The sequence below is a fragment of the Otolemur garnettii genome, unplaced genomic scaffold (genome assembly GCF_000181295.1).
Source record: "Otolemur garnettii isolate 467f Iridium unplaced genomic scaffold, OtoGar3 scaffold00033, whole genome shotgun sequence".
NCBI lineage: Eukaryota > Metazoa > Chordata > Mammalia > Primates > Galagidae > Otolemur > Otolemur garnettii.
In genome coordinates this window covers 15,532,016-15,553,688 of record NW_003852428.1, presented here as the reverse complement: position 1 = coordinate 15,553,688, position 21,673 = coordinate 15,532,016, and the positions used below count along the sequence as shown (strand labels likewise).

At 43.1% G+C, this 21,673-nt stretch overlaps 1 protein-coding gene across 1 annotated transcript; it reads right to left on the bottom strand.

Annotated features, from left to right (window-relative positions):
• Positions 1 to 7,715: 7,715 nt before the first annotated feature.
• On the bottom strand, positions 7,716 to 8,615 carry TAS2R1 (taste 2 receptor member 1). Its single transcript, XM_003789570.1, has one exon. It carries the CDS (start codon positions 8,613 to 8,615, stop codon positions 7,716 to 7,718), a length of 900 nt encoding a protein of 299 aa, XP_003789618.1.
• Positions 8,616 to 21,673: the final 13,058 nt, after the last annotated feature.

Below are 21,673 nucleotides of genomic sequence, written 5' to 3'. Positions count from 1 at the left end.
ATGCATTTCAGAGCCACTGACCTAATCCTAATTCTCAGACCTCTTCCCAATAAAACCAGAAAGAGTAGAAAAAATACACAAAGGTGCCCATTAAACATTATTTACAATAGTAAAAATGAGTGCAAACTCAATGCCCCTAAATAAAGAAGTGGATAAATAATGAACTTATCTTTTCAACAAATCTTTACTAAATGCCTTTATTTCTGGGTACTGTGGAAACTATTTTGTAGTCATTAAAATGATCAACAAGAAAATACTTAACACAAGAAAGGAAGTGAAATTTATAAAATATAATTTTCCCATAATTATAATGATACAGAATTTAAATATTTTTACTTGTAGCATTTGAATGGGAACGTGGACAAACCAAAATTAATGATTTATTGGGCTGGTGAATTCCAGATGAGTCTCTTCTCCATTTGTTATTCATTATTACATTACTTGCAATAAAGAAAAATCTAAATAAAAATGTAACAATCCCCCCTCTTGCAGCCCAGCGTGGGTGCCCACTTGTCCTGCTCGGGGACACACTGCCCCAATTATAAGGCCCCACATGTGGGGGGCAGAAACCACCGGGTCTTGCCTGACCCCAGCCGTCAGGGGGCTCAACCCCGCGGACCTGCAGCCACTTTCCCAGGGAGGCCCTGTTTGTTTGTCTGGGCCATTCTGCTTTATTTTATTTTTGCTATTTCAAATATGATTTAAAACCTGAAAGAGAACACCTCGGAGAGTTATTTCACAAGAAGTCCATTCATTCTCTTCCTGTAAAAACAGGGAGACAGAGAGCTATTCATGCCTGGGATCCCTCTGGGAACATTTCAGAAGCAGCGGCACTCAGCCTGTAGCTGACAAGCTCACCATGAAACACATTCCAGGGGCGCTGGGTGCGAAGACGGACAGAGGACAGAGTGGCTGTGATTTGCAAGGGTAGAAACCTGGAGTGTAAAACACACAAAGCATGGCCAAAAAAAAAAAAAAAAAGTGTTGCATTTTCAAATACAAAGGCCTGGCTGAGCCAGTGGAACTAAGCCCTTGTAAATTCAGATTTGGGCAAGGACAGCTATGCCCAAAGATAAGCCCTTGGAGAGCCCCCTTTAGAGGGTTTACATCCATAGACATGGAAACTGGTCCCACCCATGGAGATATTTTTATTTTTAACATTTTGGAAGCATGCCATCTGTAATCAGAGTTCGTTCACTCTGAATTAGCTGCAAATGATTAAATCAGTCTTTAAAATTCTTTGCTACGAGACAACTTTCATGCCCCGAAGGGTTAGAATTTTGATTCCCTGACCATTTGCTCCATGCACCTCCTGTTGGTTAAAATTGGAAGAAGAAGGGCAGTGCCTGTGGCTCAAAGGAGTAGGGTGCTGGCCCCATATGCCCCATAGGTGGTAGGTTCAAACCCAGCCCCGGCCAAAAACTGCAAAGAAAAAATAAAATAAATTTAAAAAAGAAGAAGCAGGGGGTGGGGTGGGGGAGGGAAATACACTTTTCAGGTTTCTCTGGGTTTGACCCGTCAGGTGAGTTTCATAATCACATACTCACCCTTTTTTAAGGGAGGGGAGAGGGTGGATAGAGGGAGGGTGATTGGTGGGATCACGCCTACGGTTCATCCTATAAGGGTACATGTGAATTTCTCAATTGCAGGATATAAACGTCTTAACACAATAACTAAGAAAAAGACACGAAGGCTATGTTAAACAGTTGGATGAAAGTATTTCAAATTATATAGAGAATCAGTACACTGTACCCCATGATGGTATTAATGTACACTGCTATGATTTAATAAAAAAAAAAAAGATGACATCCGAGGACATGTTTTTTCTTGCTATGTTTGAAGCAACCAGTGCACATTCTTAGGTTCAGTGGCCCGTGAAATCTTGTATATTCAGCAAGGAGGAGAGTTCACCTTAGAGTGGTAACCGTCTGTCTAGATTCTAAAAGTGCACTGGTTCACGATACTGTTCTATCAGCCTAACCTAAATATAACTTGGTCTAATGCAGAAGGCTAACTGAGATTTAACTAAAATTTAATTCACTCAGCCCCCTACCTTTTGTCCATGAAAAGTACCAGAACATAATAACAGGGGTACACCCAGACCTGCTCTTTACTTTTTTGGTAGAACTTTTATTGTGGTTATATATATGCACACACACACACATATGTATTCACCATTCCAACCATCTCAGTGTATAACTCAGCCTTAAGTTGTGTAACTATCACCACTATTTCTAGTGGAACTAGAACTTTTCCTCACCCCCAACAGAAACTCTGGACCCATTAAATAATAACTCCTGGTTTCCCTACAACCTGCCCCCAGCACCTCGGAGCCTCTGTTCTGCTCTTTGTCCCTCAGTGACTTTGCCCTCTCTGGGTCTCTCCTGTAAGTGGCATCCACAGTATGTGTCCTGTGCGTCTGGCCTATTTCTTCAGCATAGTGTCCCCGAGGTTCATCCATGCTGTGGGCTATGCCTGAAATCCATTCCCTGTTAGGCTGACGAGGGTTGCGCTGTGTGACCCCCACACTCTATCCATTCATCTGTTGATGGACACTGGGGTTGTTCCCTCCCACCTTTTGACTATTTGTGTGTTGGGCACACGGATGGCCCCTCAGGTTCCTGTTTCCAGGTCTCTCCATTGTAGCCCTAGGAGTGAGGTCACTGAGTCATGGGCTAATTCTATGTTGAAGTTTTTGAGGAGCCTCCAAGCTTCTTTCCACGGTGATTGCATCTTTTTGTAGCCCACATGGCAGGGTTATTTCATCCCGAAATCCTTGCTGCCTTGTCTAGGGGGTCCCGTATCTCTCCCCCTCTTTACATGGTGCTTGGCCACCCAATGTGTCCGAGGAGACAGCAAAGCTCAGGCCTGCGGTCCCTCACCACCCTGCCCCCATCTTCACTCTCTCCCCAAGCCTCAAGGACCTTCTGTCCGAGATGGGAGCTGCTCCTCAGGGCTGCTGCACACCCTGCTGGCCGCCACCTGACATGAGGATGAACCTGGGTCCGTGAGGTGCTGCCAAGTCGGCATCATTTATTATTGAGCAAAGCAGCCCGCTACCTGCTTTAGTCTCCCTCTCTCCTCTCCCCTTTCTACTTTTTCACAGTTCTTGCAAATGCTTTTTCTTCTCTTCTTCACCAGACACTTTGACACACACTGTTTCCTTTTCCTAGAGTTAGCCGCTCTCCAAAATATGTGACTGACTGGTTGATTGCTTATTAGGGGCAATCATACAAAACTGTCATTGCTGCAGATCAAAGGTCACCGAGATCCTGCAGTTTCATGTGGTTCACATAACTGAAAACAACAGCGGTGCCAGCTCAGAACCATTTCTCTCCCTGTTTCAGAGATGAGAAGTGGAGGACTGTGAGGCTCAGCCTCACGGAGTCACTTATCAGTGGCAGATCTAGACTCCAAATCAGCCTCTTAGTTACGACCCTCTGTGGTTCAGCAGGTTCTGACCTGTGCACTGTTCTCTCCTCCAGAGGAACTGCTGGAGATTACTTGTGGCCATACTTATTATAGTCACAGGGTACAATAAATGTGGCTGGAGAGTACATTCATTTGTGGTCACAATTATGAAAAAACTTTGCCAAGCCTGTGGTTGTATCATTCTTAACTCCCATTTACAGATGGAGAAACTGAGGCTCAGTGCACTGTAGCGCTCACTGAGTTGCACAAAAGCTGCCTAAATCACCAAAATAAGCAAGTGTCCTAGAGAGGGTTGCTGAGGAGACAAGGCTTGTGAGCACAGGAGTCTGGCTTGCCCGTGGGCTAGTGACCAACTAGTAGCAACCGACTTTTAGGCTGATTTGGAATCTACAGTACTCCAAAAACTACTTAGCCTCCCAACGTAGAATGCCACGCTCAAGGGTCCCTCTCTCTCCTCATAGAGCCCCGTCTCCAGATCCATCATCTGTGCGTGCAGCTAAGAACATCATGCCTTATACTAACGCATAAGACCTTAGTTCAAGAATTTCAAGTCTTTTAGCATATAAGCAGTGGTGAATATTTTGGAGAATGTTAATCATGAAATTGAGCTTCCTCACCAAATACCGTATCTGGTCAGTGTCTCCAAAAGCCAGTGGACTAGGTTTCAAGGCAAAGAAAGACTTTCTAATTTACAATCACAAGTGCAACATCTGCTGTCCAAATGAACGGGCTCGTGGCCAGAGGCCCTTCCATATATTCAGGAACATGAGATCTTAGCCTATTGTCAGCCACTTATTTCTTTTCTTCACCTATTTAACCTGCCCATGTTCAGAGGGATCTGCGGTCTCCCTAGCAATTCTGGAAGTCGGATCATTCAAGGGGTGCCCACCAAGTGCCAGGTCCTGTCTAGCTTTAGAGGCTTTGTCCCCCGGTGCTCCCAAATTCAAATTCTCCCTAATCCACACATACGTGTGCTGTTTGTTCTAGTACTGCATTTTGCACACCAACACTTTTGGCCCAAACTTTTAGGAAAAAAAATGTTTTGTTTCAATTTTTTAATTTATATTTTTATTTGTTTACATTTAGGTACCTATTCTTTTGTATTATAAAGTAATTTTAACATTAATTTTTAACTTATTAGGGTCCAGGAAATTTTATGTAACAAATAATGACAAAGCCCCAAGAGTGATACGAGGTACAAGAAGTTTTACTTGCCAGTAGCCAATCACACCACCCACGTATAACGTGCATCCTTATTTTTCCCTCAAATTTTAGGCAAAAGTGCACATTTTACACAGCAAAATATATTACTTACACAAACCCATAGGAAGAAGAGAATTTAGTTAATTGGAAGCTAATGGTCCCTCTTAAGGACACATATTCCAACCTCAAAAATAGAAACAGGAGTTACAATGTGTCTTTTTGGTCAGGAATATTGAAGTTTAAACAAAACAAATCTTCAGTTATTTCAAATGTGGATATGCCTTCAGAGATTTAAGTAGATACTTGATTGGCTTTTATTTTGGTGAACTTGCAGAGAGAGATTTAAAACAGAAACAAATAAAACACCAAAAATAATAAAAGGAACCCCACACATCATTGATATGTTTTAAATGTTGAGATAAAATTGCCAACTCCTGATTCTCCATAAAAAGATTAAGCAGATCCAGATGTCACAGTTGTGAATTCAAATGTTTATATCTTATATTAAAACATTCTTTAATCCTGCCAAAGCACAGGGTAATGTATCAAGGAGAGAAACAGAAATGCTAGTTCCGTATAGAAAGATAGCCGTGAAACAAGTGCCCACAGACGATCTTAAATTTATGTTGCTTCACCCAAAAGCTTAATATTTCCAACTGAGGAGATGTTCCTAGTACCGACCATTTTCTCTGGCATAAAGGTTTCTAATGAGAGTCTACAATTATTTGGTAGCAAACGGCAAAAGGGACTATATCATTGCTCTTAGGTTTATTTGAGTACAAGGCCCAACCTAACGTCAAACTCTTCCCTAGCTGGACTCTTTGACACATGTGGTCTCCCTGCCCTGGTCATTTGGACTTTTCTCCAACATCAGGGCCATCTGTCTGTGACATCTGCCATTCCACTGGTTGCCAAAGTCGATTTGGATGATCTGGCTGGTTTCTTTCTCTCTCAGATATTTCTGACTGTCTCTTTTCTCACCCAAAGAAATGCAGCTCTGTGTGGACAAAAGTTATGAAAACTATATCTTTAAGCCTAAAATTTGAGTATACACATCCTGCCCCCTAGGTCCGCGATCCCACAGCCAAGGCTCCCAGGGGCCGTAATGCCTACCCGCTTCGTCCCTAAGGTCCAGGGGTGAGGCACGGAGGATGCTGCCCTCGGTAGAGGTCAAACCATTGTCAGATGAGGACAAAAACAACTTGGCGAGGGTGGCAAGCGCAGATAAGGGCAGCTCCAGAGAGACAAAGTCTTGGTCTGTTTTGCTTCTAACATTGAGCAATTAGTGTCCTACGCAATACTCATCAACACAATAACTAGTCAACATTTCTGGAAAAAAATATATTTCTAGGAGAGTAGAGCGTGAAAATGTTTTTTTAGAATAGTTTACTATTCTTTTCTTCTTTTACAACTTTTGGCGATATGTACAAACTTAGTCACACCGTACTATTCATCTGGTTAACTAGCACTATTGAAACAGGCATTGCATGAAATAGGATGAGAAAGAAAAAACTCAGCAGAATCATATAACGAGAAATTTCTCCCTGAATGTTTGAATTTCTCCCACTCTGTCCCTGTCCACCTGCAGGGACACACATCATGGATTTGAAAAGCAGGTATTCTCTGAACTTGCGATGTAAGATAAGTAAAAGTGATTCTTCATTGCCCCTTCTCCAGGCAGAAGCAATAATTATATCTAAATATTATATCCAATTATAACTGCTCTTCCCAGAGCTGGTTGCCTGAGCACACAATTAGCTGCAAACCCTCCCACCAAGTGGGATGTGGGAAATGCAATGGTGGGAAGATGGAAGTTTTTATTTGACTCGTTGGGGAATGAAGTATGAACCCTGTGGGAAGCTGAGGAGTGCCCACAGAGCTTAATTCCCATGCCCCAGAAGATAAATACAGCTCGAAGCAAAGTCTTCCATTTGTTTATTACAACCGAGCCTGCACGTCTTAGGTTAGAAAACCAACATTTGAGCCCATATTCATGGAGGTGGGCAAACCTAAATCTAAGCACACTTTGCGTCATCACAGCCGCACCACAAGTCATAGCTGAACTTAAGAACTTCTTTTACTTAATCTACTTGCCTGGAAGCAAAAGTGTTCTGAAGTTGTTTTAGAATTATACACTTGTGTCTTAGTATTCAAAATCATCAACCAAACAGAAAGTAGATTGGAGACTTCAAGCAGATGGTGACACCCCCAACCCCACCCACCTACTGATGTTGCTTCATTGGGAAGACTCGCCGAGTGGGAGGAGTTCCAACTGCCACCTTCAGCTGAAAGGGCCCCGAAGTCAAGCACACAAATACAAAATGAAATAAGCGTCTTTGAAAGCTATTGTCTGTTCATGGTATGCAGTTAGGAGAAGAGACTCTCAGCCCTTGACCTACATGGCCATGCTGACACCTCCTCCTCCTCCTCCCCTTCCATCTGTCCCTCTTTCTTCAGTTGGTGGCACATGTCACGGTGGCATCGAGGCTCTCTGAAGGACGGAGGAAGAAAACGTGTTAATAAGGGCAGAGCCTGTCCTCAGCTGCCTTTCTGATCAGAGGAAGACTGGCTCCATGGTCTGTGACTCCAACCAAGAGAACAGAAATGATATCTAGGCAGAGAAGAGACAGGCAGGCAGGTCAGGGTAGAGCATCTGAGACCAGCACACAGGAACCCGGCGGCATTCCTGCATCCTTCTGTCATTCTAAGTTCAAGAATGTGCTTTTTTATTTTTTTCTTTAAACTTTATATTTTGAAATAATTGTAGATTTGCATATATTTGTAAGAAATAGTACAGAAAGACTCAGGTACCATTTACTCACTTTTTCCCAGTGGGTAACAATGTACAACATGATAATGCAATATCACAATCAGGATGTCGACACTGACGTAATCCCCTGCCACACAGTGTGCTTGAGAAATCAATTCACCTCTTTGAAAAAGCAGCAAATCCATAAAAATGCCTCAGGCTGGGTACAAAGTCTTAAGACGGTGTTTTGTATACTTATAAACAGGCTGCTGAGCGTGGCTGGGGGAGGCGGAGCAGGCTCTGGTGAGTCACTGAACCCATCAGAGCTCTCTCACTGACAGCACTTACTGTGAAGGAAGAACTTCTTTGCATTTTGTTTTAGTTTAGGATTTCCTAAAATTAAGATGATAGAGTGTGCAGAGGGGTAGGTACCAAACATCAGGATGAAGAACAGAATATTTAAGCTTCCATACTGAAAATTTTCAAGAGTGAGCAAGGCAATCGCTATGAAGTGGGAGAAGTAGAGGATGAGGAAGGACAGGATGGACAGCATCGCCTGGACGCTGGCATACCTGTGAGTGTCCCCGGCGCCTGCAGCCCTGTTTCTCATCTGCTGGGTGTGTCTCCCCAGGGAAAAAACCAGCAGGAGACCCGCAGCAAGGAAGATAAATAACGGTATGGAGACCTCAACAATCAGCAAGAAAAACTGTAAAGCGAATTTTTCTTTCATTTGAGCTACTGTATTTTTGAAGACAAAGGTCACTGAGAAGTTTTGGGCAATAATCCATTGGTAGTTGCTGTGCAAAACACAAGTGGCAGATGCATAGAACAGAGAGCCCAGGATCAGCCATGGCACCAGCTTGGTTATCCTCATCTTCAACCAGAAGAAGAAAGGATGAGAAATGTTGGCGATCTTGGCACAGTAGAAAACACCCAGCCACGTGGCAAGCCAGAGTTCTGATTCACTTACAAACAGGTAGGCCACAAAATTCCGAGAAAACCTAAAAACCTCTGTCAAAGATAGTACAGTTAGACAAAAATGCAAGATGGTTCCCTGCAGACAAATTCTAGAAAGCGCCAGGCAAGAAAGAAGGAGATCCAGGGGAGGCATTCTCTTCCACTTGACCAGCCCAATGCCATTCACCACCACTATGATGCTATTTGCAAGAATCCCAAAAAGGAATTGCGTCAGCATAAAAAGAAAAGAGATAATGAGGGGAGAGTTTAGCATTTTAAGAAGGAAAAAAATCAATTACTTTAAAAAATGAGGCAGTTCCAGATGTTTAGATGGTTTGAGTGTTGGCGTATTCACACGTTCCTTCAATTAGAGCAGGACTTCTCTGTTGACCAGACTTAACCATGAGGCGATGGGGCAGGAAGGTGCACATTGGTTTATATCACCGCCTTCTCGGTTAGTTCTGAGACAGTCAAATAAGAAAGAGATACTCTAGCAACAATTTGCTTCTCAGGGATAGCTTTTGCATTATCCAGGTAGACAGCAATTTCAAAGCTGTCATAAGCAAATCGTGGAATCAGACACTCTCAGGTGGCAAGGGGAAAGCCTCGCCTCTCGGTAATGAGCCAAAGCTACTCAACCCTTCATCTCTACCATGAAAAATCGATTTCTCCTATAGATGTGATTCTATTGAATGTTGATTCATTCTCTTAAAAAATAATTTTTTGAAACAATTATCGCTTGACCTGTACTGGTGTAGTTCAACCAGCAGTGTAAGACTCCTAAGTGGTAGTTCTCTGACATGTAATGGCTGAGCAATTCAGAACCTCCTGAAATTTAAAATAGTTATAGGACAAAATGTACGTGATAAAAGGAAAAGTGTCATGAAATACAAAGGCCAAGTGCCCCGTGTGTGTCTGTGCATACACTTGGTCAGAGGTTACCGGGAGGTCAGGTGCACGACAGGAAGAGATGCACTCAGCACCCTCCATCCCATTCCTTATCTACAGGGTAATTCAAGGATTGGGAGTTTCCCCGGTTATTTTTCCAGAACTATGAGAATCCTATGATACAAGCTTGCTCTAGGGGAAAAGTAAGGATAAAGTAGTACATGATTAATTTTTTGCTGTAGAAACAGATTATTTGAGAGAAAATTTAATTAGTATTTATAAACACGAGTATTGCACTAAACTGAGTTTTCTTAACCTCAATGCCATTGACTTTGGAGGCTGAATAATTCTTTGTTGGGTGGCTGCTCTGTGCCACGTGGGAAATGTAGGATGCCTCCCACATTCCTGGTCTCTACCCACTCGGTGCCATAACACACCTGCTTCCCAGGCTGTGACGCTAAAAATGTTCCCAGACATTGCCAAATGTCCCGAGTGGTTGAATCATTCTCCTAAATAGTGAGAGAAACCAAGGTAGATAAAATGTGGTTTCTGTCCTTGAAGCTTTCCAAGGCTGAAGGCAGAGCCAGTCACATGTATAATGTGACACAAAACTAAGTCAGTTCTGGAGACAATTCACCAACAGAGCACAAAGTGGGGGACAATTTATTAAACACTGGGGAGACTGAAGCTTTTCCAACTTAGCAATTGATGGAAAAGTGCCAGCCAGCCGGCGAGGAGGCGTGTGTTCTTATGGACGTGGGTTACACTTTATCTAAACAAAGTATAACATAAAGGACACTTGGGTGACTCTTATTTATAGAAAACTGGAAAGAAACCATATGGGAGAAATCAGTGGAGAGAGCAGGGCTCTTGGTTACTTTTTCTTTCCTCTCTGAGGATGTGGTGCCCGTGCCACGTTAGAACTCTGTGCGGTTCTTCCCATCACAACAGCAGTGAGATGAAGGGAGCAGGGAGGAGGGTCTTCAGGGAGGCACAGAGGGAGGTGGTTTCTGAGCGCACGCCTGACAATTAGAATGAGCTTTGTTCTTCTCCCTCTGATAGAAAGAAGACAGTATGAAAAAAAAAAAAAAAAACTTCTCAATTTTATATTCTTCAGACTAGAAAAGCAAAAACAGGAGGCCCTACACCTGTAAAATAAAGCCTGGCTTGGAGATGTTGTAGGTCCCTTCCAGGTCACCCCCATGAAATGATTATCACAGTGAAGTTAGACGCAGCAAATGTTTGGTTCCCCACCGCGTACGAAAGTGATATTTACACCGCAGTAGGAACCAGTAAATGTGCGATACCGTTATGTCCAAAAAGAATTGCATATTCCTCAATTAAAGGACACTTCCTTGCTAAGAAATGCTAACAACCACCTGAGCTTCAGTGAGCCATAAACTTTTTGTTGGGGAAGGGTCTCCGTGAGGCTGATGGCTGCTGACTGATGAGGCTGGTGGCTGCTAAAGGTTGGGGTGACTGCGGCAGTTTCTTAAAGTTGGGTAACGGTAAAGTTTGCCGCACTAGTAGACTGCTCCTTTCATGAAAGATTTCTCCACACTGTGTGATGCGGTTTGGTAGCATTTTTCCCATGGTAGAACTTTCAAAATTGAAGTCAGTTTTCCAAAACGCTGCTGCTCAGTTAAGTTTACATAATATCCTAAACCCTTTGTTGTCCTTTCAATAGTATCATGATATTTTTACCAGGAGTAGATTCCATCCCATGAAACCACTTTCTTCGCTTATCCACAAGAAGCAATTCCTCCTCCATCCATGTTATATCATGAGATTGTAGTAATTCTGTCACCTCTTCAGGCTCTCAGTCTTCATAGGACTGAAGACAGTTTGAGTCTTGCTCTGGCCTAGGCCTTGACTTCAGGGAATGTGCTGTCTGGTTTGATCTCCTGTGCAGACCACTGCGTAGACCAAAACTTTCTCCACATCTGCGTAAGGCTATTTTGCATTTCTTTTTTCAGCAATCTTGTATTCACTAGCATAGCACTTTTAATTTTAATTTCCTTCAAGGCCTTTTCTTTTGCGATCAGAACATGGCTAACTATTGAAAGAGTCCCAGTCTCAGCTTTCGACACACCCTCATTAAGATGAATCATTTCTAACTTTTGATATCAAGTGCAAGGCTTGTGACTTTTCCTTTTTCTTGAACACTTAGAGGCCATCACAAGGCCTAATTAATTGGCCTAATTCCAACATTGTTGTGTTTCAACCAATAGGGAGGCCCAAGGAAAGAGAGAGAGATGGGGAGTGGCTGGTCAGTGGAGCTGTCGGAACACACGTAACATTTGTCAATTAAGTTTGTTGTCCCAAATAACTACGATAGTAATATCAAAGATCACTGATCATAGGTCTCCAAAACAGATGTAAAAGTAATAAAAACATGTGAAATATTGTGAGATTTACCAAAATGGGATACCAAGACAAAATGAGCATGTTCTGTTGGAAAAAGGGCACCAACAGATTTGGTCAATGCAGGGTCACCACAAAACTTCGATTTATAAAAACCACAGGCTCCATGACATGCAGTTAAGTGAGGCATAAAGAGGTGAGGTGCCCATCCAGGGGCCCAGGGACTCGAAGAGAGCAGTCACCACTGCTTCCTTGGCTTCTCAGTCAAACTTCTATCATTGCACCTGGCCTGTTTTTTTTCTTTGTTTGTTTATTTGTTTGTGACAGAGTCTCACTCTGTCACCCTGGGTAGAGTGCTGTGGCATCCTAGCTCACAGCTATCTCAAACTCTTGGGCTCAAGTGACCCTCTTGCCTCAGCCTCCCAAGTAGCTGGGACTACAGGCACTTGTCACAACACCCACCTTGTTTTAGAAACAGAGTTTTACTGGGCTAGAACTCCTGAGCTCAAGCAATCCACCTGCCTCAATCTCCCAGAGTGCACCTGACCTTTTGATTGCAAATGACGGTAAGCTGCCTGTGTGTGCCCACGAGACTCAGTGGCCTGCGGGCAGGTCTGGGGGCTTTTCCTGACTCTCAGCACTCTTCATTTGTTCATTTGTTCATTCATTTGGTCTTAGGTATATGGCGAGTTTGTTAGGCAGGACCAAACTCGATTACATAAGGGTTTGCACAACGGAGAAAAGACAAATGAGGATTACCAAGTCGCTTTGAGAGGCAGACCTGGTTCTCTGTCTGTCTGTTCCTAGAGAATCCAGGTAGCTCCAATGCTGCCATGATCCTTCCACACTGAGCCTTGAGGTGCCTTCAGCATGGACCTGGGCAGTTCAATATTGCAAGAAAGCAACAGAAACATCAAGGGGGAAAGTGAAAATAGGAAAAGTTCACAGCCCGAGTCTCAAACAGCAACGTGGGCTGTCAGCACTCACGGAGAGCCAGCAGAGATCACGGACGTACACTGAAGACCACAGCATTACCGCGTTCAGTTCTGTTCATCAGCTTGCTACTTGTCTCTTACATTCCAGTATCTGGGCAGGCTTCTAGTTCTCAGATCTTCTGTTCTAACTCTCGTTAGGCCCAGCTTGGGGAGCAGAGCCGTTTCTTCATGGAGAACCTCACTTATGTAAGACAGGTCTTCTGACGTGAGGCCCCCAGGGAGTAACAACAACAAAAAAAACTCATGAGACTTAAGCTGCATTTTTAAAATTAAGTAATTCTGTCACCTGTCTTTTCAGTCACTGAGCACACACAGAGGCTGCGGAAGGCACACTGTTCCAGGACAAGTGCCACCAACTTGCCCACAACATGCCCTCTAACATGGAAAGATGGCCGAGCCAGAGACACGTGACCACAAGGGAAAGACAGTGGTGTGACTGCGAACCTAACCGCCTTCAGCCCGGGGAGCGCGCTATGCCTTTCAGTGCTGGGGTAACCACTTCCAGGGAGGGACCCATTCTTCCTTTTCCTCCTAGGGTCTCCACGTCCCATCAAGGCGGCCAAGGACAGTGGTCCTCTCTTGTGCAAAGTGAGAGTGCAATAAATATTTTAATGATCAACACAACAAATAAAGAAAAAACGGTCGTCAGCCTGGACATGTTAAGTCTTTAAACTGTGTTAGTGAAAAGGACGCATCAGAGAATTTCTGGCTCTGAGAAGAAAAACGTGCCTGTCTGGCCTCACCTGTCAGTCGGCAGCTCGGAACGTTGACAGTTTTACATGGACAAATGGCTCGGAACAGATGGAACAAGACCCGAGGAGGAGAAATTCACATGATCATTACCCCGTATTGCCCTGATTAAATCCGTTCACTCGCATTCATCTGTAATGAGCAATCATTAAAGGAGCGGGCACTAAATATTCTTGAGGTAACTGACAGGCGGAAAGAGTTGCTTATTTATATTCAAATCATTTAGCGCCTCAAAAGAAAGTGCAGTCCTTTGCCACACGCAGCGACAGTGACATGCAGGCTGTCCATCAGATAGGAGGCTGTCACACTCCTCTTTCTGCTTTCTGGCAGCACACGGACAGACATTTGCTTTGGTATTAGAGTCATCATGGAAGTGAGCGATAGTTTTAATACCTTTCCCAAGTGAGTCTTCCCTCTTCATTATCAGGGGAACAATTCCTGCTTTAAGTAACATGCACATGTGTTAACATTATTATATATTTAATAAGATCACTCAAACAAGCAAGAAAGAGACGCTGGGCAAGCTGACACAGACGTTTTGTTTTCTGACTCTTCGCCTTAGCAGAGCTTGGCCCTGTGAAGCCGGGATGGAATTTATCCCAGTTAAAATTCACATCTTGGTTAAAAAGCACTAGACTCTTCACACTAATCATTCTTTAAATCCATTCATTTTCTTCTCTGCACTTGAATTTGCATTTGATCTTTTGGACTAAAATCTTAGTGTTTAGTATTCAGGTCACTTTCATACACTTGTCCCTTCTCTTCTTCCGTTTATTCTGGTAATACATTTCTGCGCTTTTTCTCACTCAATATTCTGAAATGTATTTGCATTGCGGCGACTAGAATAATGGAGCAATGCCATCCGCTAAATTTAAGCCTCACACAGAAAGAACTCAAAGTGCTTCACAAACAAGAATGCCTTGTTCGTTACAAGGAGGGAACAGAAGCCACAGAGCTGTACTTGAGTCCCAGGGCTGTCTCTGGTCCTCCGGATTTTGTCATCAGCCCTGAGCTGAGCTTCTCTGTGGAATTTCAGATCCTTCCTTGCTTCTTCCCCCCCTCCCTCCTTCTCCCTCCTCTCTTCCTGTTCCCCTCCCATACTTAAGACACTTTTGTGTGTCTTCCGAACTTGGCAGTGTTCTAAGCATTGTACAGTCACATGACTCTTGATAAGGCTGGGGGCAGTGTCTGAGAAAGCATCATGAGGTGATCTGGTTGTTTTGCAAGGATCCTAGAGGGTTCTTACACAACCTGCATGGCATAGCCCATTGCACACCTGAGCTGTCGGCTTCCTGTGCTGAATACTGTAGGCAACTGTAACACAATGACATTTGTGCATCTAAACATAGAAAAGGTACAGGGAATTTGGCATACCTTCTCTTAATGGTCCCTTCAACAGGACACTTACCATGAATGGAGACGGCAGGAATGAAGCTGCCCTGGCTCTGTCAGTGAGTGAGTGCTGAGCAAAGGTGAAGGCCCAGGACTGCACTGTACGGGACTATAGACTTTATAAACATTGTACACTTACACTAAATTCACTCAACGAATAAAGCAGTAATTGTGCTACAATGTTACAAGGGCTATGAGGCCACTGGGTGAAAGGAAACGTTCAGCTCCATTGCAATATTTTGAGACCCTTTGTACATACGCTCCATCTATGACTGAAATGTCGTTAGGTGACACAGGACCATCAAATGAATAAGGCAGAGTCTCTGTCATCTTGGAAATGACACTGCAGTGGGGAAGAGGAGAACTAAACAGGTAAAGAAATCAGTCATTTCAATTAAAGTAGAAAGAGGTGTAGTCAGGGAGGGCTGACTCCTCCAGAAAGGAAGCGATAGGACATCTGGATGGGAGATGCAAGGGAGCGAGGAGATAATCAAAGAGCCTGAAGCAGTTCAAAAAACCCCAATCCCTTGGACGGTTGGAGCAGCAGCTGCCCAGGCAGAGGCAGTTAGCAAGGCGGACAGGGTGAGGGGTGTCATCCAAGTGTGATAGGAACTCACTGCACAGTTTGGGTGCAAGGATGTTTTATCATAAGCATATTTATGTTCTAGATAGATGTTTACTCATTTACCACTTCTTAAAAAAGTGCATTCACTCATGATAAAAGACTTGGAGTTCAGGAGGGATCACGGACAGAAGCAAAAGACACTGTGAAGGCCTTTGCCATTGACTAGGCAAGGGATGAAGTTGGTCTAAATTAGACTGGTGCTAAAGGTGAGGAGAACTTCTGAACGTGGAATAGATTTTAAGTGCAAAACCAGCAGGGCGCTGCCTGTGGCTCAGTGAGTAGGGCACCGGCCCCATCTACCGAAGGTGGCAGCTTCAAACCCAGGCCTGGACGAACTGCAACAAAAAAATAGCTGGGTGTTGTGGCGGGCACCTCTAGTCCCAGCTACTGGGGAGGCTGAGGCAAAAGAATAGCCTAAGCCCAGGAACTGGAGGTTGCTGTGAGTTGTGTTGTCACGGCACTCTACCGAGGGTGATAAAGTGAGACTCTGTCTCTACATAAAATAAAATAAAATAAAGTGTAAAACCAACAAGAACTTCAGATGGAAAGATAATGGGAAAAGAGGAGTCAAGAACCACTCTAGGGTCATCAGTATGATCCACAGGTGAGCAGGTGGAAGGCGGGAGGCAGGTTCACGGCCTGGACGTGGCCGTCTGAGACCCCTGCTTCAGGTGGAGGTGTTATTAAGAAGTGGTTGATAACTTTGGAGTTTGCGGGAGCCACAGAGTTTGCAGCTATGCATTTGGAATTTACTAGCATATAGATGATATGTAAACCCATACGATTGGACAAGATTATGTAGGGAAGAGATTGCCACCTGGTGTGCCTGAACACCATGAGTAAGAAACGGAACATTTTGTGCATTCATGTCACCTCCTCTGTCCTGCCTGCTGCCCTCTATGTGGAGGGCAAGCCTGATGAGAGCAGAGGGTGACCAGCACTCCCTTTCCTGAAAGCAACCGGGACTGGTCAGGATGTTCTAATTGCTTTATGTGCAGCTGATTCTGTTTGCCATTTCATTTAGAAATTTTGCTCCTTTATTCATAAAGAAGATTGGTCTGTAGATTTGTTTGGTGCTATATTTGATAAATTTGATTATCCATGTTTATGCTGGATTTATCAAAAAATTGTTAAGCTTTTCTTATTTCCTATGCAGCAGAAAAATTCTGATCTTCATGGGAATTATCTGCTTTTGGTGGGATGGAAAGAATTTACAGTGCAAAAACCTGAGACCAGAGGCTTCTGGAAAGAGGCAGAATACTTACCATTCATTTAGTGCTTAAAATGCTAGACAATTGAAAGACATAGTATCAATTTGCCCTCTTGACAACTCTGTGAAATCAGTATTTTCTCCCCTTTAGATTTTATTAAATTGAAGTGCACAGAGGTCTGGAAATTACCCTCTGTCATGTAGTTTAAAAGTTGCATTTCCAAACTGTGGACCACAATCTGACCTCATACTCTACGTATGTGCTTAACCGTTACGCCCCACTGCCTCCCCCGTTAATATGGAAGATTTCATTCAATACTTCAGGCAGGTTGGATATACTATAACATCTGTGGGATTTTCTTATTTATGAATGAGAGCCAGGGAAGTCATCTCCTTAAAGTCCTTTAGTAATATACCGGTGGCCCATGCCTGTGATCTCTAAATCAGAATTCAGGGCTCTATTCACTAAACTCATAGAGTTTTCTCAAACATGCCTGTAGAAGATTTATTTAGGTTAAAAAAGAATACAAATTTCCTTTTGGAGTCTTTCCCTGTGCATTTAGTTATTCTTTCCCTATCACATACGTACTTTGACAGCTCAGATTTTTATTGTGCTATACAAGAGTTCTCAAAGCATAAGGTTACCATATGGGCATCAGAAGTTGTATTCATTCTAAAGTGCACAGAATATCGTTGACATTGATGGGCTATTTTTTATCAGAAGACACGTAGTCAGAATGTGATACACATCTGCATATATGGTTGGTTGCAACACTTGTTAAGCTTTTTGGACCTGAGGAAGAGGAGGGGGCATGTGAGACCTGGAGACCCACAGCATCATTTCTGCTGGTCTAAATTCAAATTGGTCTTTCTTGTGTAAGGAGTCAAACTTATTTTGCTGCCCCTCAATGATACAATAATTCTTTAGGAATTATGATGAAATGATAGGACTGGGCATCCCTGGGGCTGCCCCAGGCCTTTTACTGCCTTCTTCCCCCTCAGACAACCCGTCTCCAGATGCAATTTTGCCACCTCTTAGGGGACTCAACTCAAATTGCTGCCTTTTGTTTCCCCTGAGCCTGGGACCAACCTTAGTGGCTTCTCACTTGATGTGCTTTAGAGGCCCTGGCCCGTTCCTTGCATCCAGGAATAAACGTACATGTGTGCTCTAAAAATAGCTGCTGAGCAAACAGTGAAGAGAAGCGATTGGAGCTTCTCATCTCTAGAAAGGCCTTGATAGTAAAACTTTATTACTGCACAAACTTTCTAATGTTTTCAGTAAGGTACATTAGGATATTTGTGACAAAGGAGTAGAGTGAAGTGTAAGAACTGTGACCAAGATGTACCAAGAATCCCACGGATGAAGTTGGCTTTTTAAATTCAATATGTTAAACTCAATACAAACCACATCACTAAGGGTATTAGTGATGATTTGTGCCAATTTTTGCTATACGTAAAAAGAGAAAATAGAATTCCAGAAAAGATACATGGTCATCTGTAGTTTGGTCTAGGGAGTATTCAGATGCCTTGCGTTTTACCAAAGGGCTCACTCTGAGTTTATTTCACTGAGTCGTGACTCATGCATCCCCCAGAAAAGCGAGCTGCAACACAGTGGGTGGATGGCACCATGCTGCTGTCTGCTCCTCATCCTCCCAAGCCAGGACTAAAGACCAGGCTTCTCAGGATGGCTGTGCGAACCCCATATACCTGTACCTGGTTCTCAACCTGTTACTGCAAAGCCTAGACAGAATGGTGTGCAACCTTTGCTTAAAATCTGAGAAAAATAATGAACATTTAACAAATGGTGGCCACAGTCCTCCAGCCATTTATGTAAGGTAAACTAGTCCAGTATGTTCTAACTGTAAAAAAGGAAATGTAAGGGAGGCCTTTAATTTTAATTATCTGTAGTCACTAATATTTATTTGTGTAAATAAATATAGTCCTTATATACATGTGACATAATACAAAAGTTTAATTCTATGAAATATTCTTTCTCAATTATTCACAAATCTGAATATTATAGTTAAATAGATAATACTAACTTATTATCTATCCCTCCTGTCTGGCATGAAACATAATTTATACAAGCCTAAATTCTTCTATAGAGGAGGAAATTTAGATAATGTTAACAAGCCATCAGTAGTGTGGTTTTTGTGGGATTTGCTGGGGTTAATCTAATCTTTTTTCCTACTTTGAGCTAACATAGTGACTCACAAAGCTTATGTCCTCCTAGGAACACACACAACTATGAAATAAGTACCATTGTCCATAAAAGCAGGATAAGATTGAATGCAGTTCAAAGTAGGTATTATCAGACATATTCAAAGTGCTCCGTTCTTTGCCCCCAAACAGAGAAAGTCAATGTGGTCATGAGTACACAGCGGGATGCATGGGGACAGAACAGTCATACATGCAAGAGTAAAATGTGATGACTTAGAATTAAGGCAGCTCAACCCTCTTATGTTGAGCCAGAACCTGATTTAAGAAACCTTTTTCTGTGCCTTTTATTTTTTCCAAATAACCTAACAGATCTACAAGATAACCCGTCGGTGTGGTTCCCGCATCATTTCAGGTGGCTGGAAGTTTGACCAGAAGAGGACACACGTATGCCTTTGGAAGGATTAGATACAGATCTCAGTGGCCTGAACTGAGTCTTCTGAATCCTGGGGAACATGAGACTGCTCCCCGAGCAGGAGCAGAGGCCACATAGCTCAGCCAGGTCTCAGCAGCCCTGCACTGTCATTGAGAAGACAATGGCAAGGAATGACATGTTCTTTGCAGGAAAGGGTCTTGCCAAAACAAAAGTGTTAATTTCTTACAGCATCTCTGAACTCCCCTTTTTTTTCTTTTAGAGACTTATAAAAAGATACTAACAATTTTTTCCTTAACTAGAACCCATGACTGGCCAGTGTGACATCTTGTATACGTTTGGGTCCTAAATCAAATTCAACTGTAGCGAGGCCACACACTCATACAGAGAGGGGGACAGGTGGGTGCCCCAGCGTCCCTGAGGAAGCTCTGTCTCCAGTGTTTCCCACCCGCAAAGCCCCTTCTCCTTGAGCTTGTTGCAAACCCGTTTAGTGCTCTTTTATCTGGCAGGTGTCTTATAATGAGTTGGACCTGACGTCCGTCCACAATTACTAGTTGTTAAAAAGAGAACTAGTAACACTTGCTTAATTCTGACATTCAACATCAAAAATAGACCTTACCAAAGTAGTATAGGGACTATTTCACAACTAAAAACAACTTTAACTTTACTTGATTTAGCAAAGGCGCTAAGTATTACAGCATGGCCAGATCTTGGGCATTGCATTTATTTATTTGTCCATTGAACAAATACCTGGGCACGTATTAAAGGCCATACATAGAATCCATGTGCATCACCAGCCACATCTGGAAGCAGCTGAATGATTCACAGAGAACTGATCACACTGCATTTTGAAATAAGTTGTCGGCCATTACTCTTTTGGCCACAAGATGGAAAATGTTATGTAGAGAAGTATAATATTTAGTGAGAGTTTGAAATATTTACAGAAGATTTGTGCAGAGGTTTGCTGATGCTAATTGCATGACCCGAATATAGTCTCTCAGCTGTATCTTATCTTTGCCAAATACTCCTGAGGGACGGCATCCCTACAGCCTCTTTGGAATGTAGCCTTTTAGGCTCTATTTTCCCAATTTCCTACGATTTAATCACAGTCCACAATAACAAGTCCAACAGCGAGCTCTCTCTCAGATATGGATTTTAATGAAACACAAATACACCCGTGTGTGTGCCAGTGCGCTCTCCTGTACCATGCAAAAGTCTATTAAAAGTGGAGCCACATTTACATTTGTTTTGCATTTGTCATTTAAGGGGTCAAATTATGCAAAACTGCATCCACTCTTGTCAATACCTTCAAGCAAAGAAAAATCTGGGTTTTTGTTGTTGTTTAAGTAAAGCTATATTCATGACCAGCAGAATAGCTAATATCCCTTTTGGGGGAAAAGGTTTTGAGAGGCTACACTTTTTTCCTAAATAATAGGCATTTATTTCTTATCTAAAACTGAGAATACTTAACAAATGTGCCTATCTATTTTAAGCCAAATATAATAGCCTCCACATGAATTTATAATTGAAAACCAAACTTAATTACAAGCAGTTTATAGCCCAAATGGAGATAGTTATACAGTCTGAAATTGACCCTGGCAATTTTTATCTGAAAAATAAAATTAATAATGGAGGAATAAAAAGACAGTTAGTGATTTTTCAAGAAGTTTTAAACATAGGCAAAATTTGCAAATGAAGCGTACAATAGGAAAACTTTTATTTTCTAAGGTGACAGAAAAGGAAACTGCTCTGGCCTGGGCAGGAGTTAGAACCCTGCAAGACGCCAGGCTCCATCATGGCTTTCGGACCAAAGGAAACATTGTTCCCAACTAAAGAGTTGATTTCTTTTTCTTTCTGAATCAGCATCTAAGATTTGCCTCCAAAGACCCTAGACAAAAAAAAAAAAAAAAAAAAATAGGAAGAACAAGGCAAAATCACTTCGTATAGTACACTTTCCCCACACTGCTGGCCACGTGTGATGGACAGATCCACTTCTACACCTTTGCTTAGAATTTCTGTGCAGCTCCAGACCTTCACACTCAGCATCACACACCTGTGGGCCTCTGATTCTGTGTCTCCAGACCTTCACACTGGGCATCACACACCTGTGAGTCTCTGATTCTGTGTCTCCAGACCTTCACACTCAGCGTCACACACCTGTGGGTCTCTGATTCTGTGTCTCCAGACCTTTGCACTGGGCATCACACACCTGTGGGCCTCTGATTCTGTGTCTCCAGACTTCACACTTGGCGTCACACACCTGTGGGCCTCTGATTCTGTGTCTCCAGACCTTCACGCTCGGCGTCACACATCTGTGGGCCTCTGATTCTGTGTCTCCAGACCTTCACACTGGGCATCACACATCTGTGGGCCTCTGATTCTGTGTCTCCAGACCTTCACACTCACCATCACCCATCTGTGGGCCTCTGATTCTGTGGCAGGCTTTGCTGTGTGCAGTGTGCTGAGTGCTGGGGCAGAGCTCACAGGGTGCACGTCCTGCCGCCTGTGAAATCTGCTT

Coding starts and splice junctions, on each gene's coding strand:
- TAS2R1 (XM_003789570.1), bottom strand. CDS start 8,615: ATGCTAAACTCTCCCCTCATTATCTCTTTTCTTTTTATGCTGACGCAA.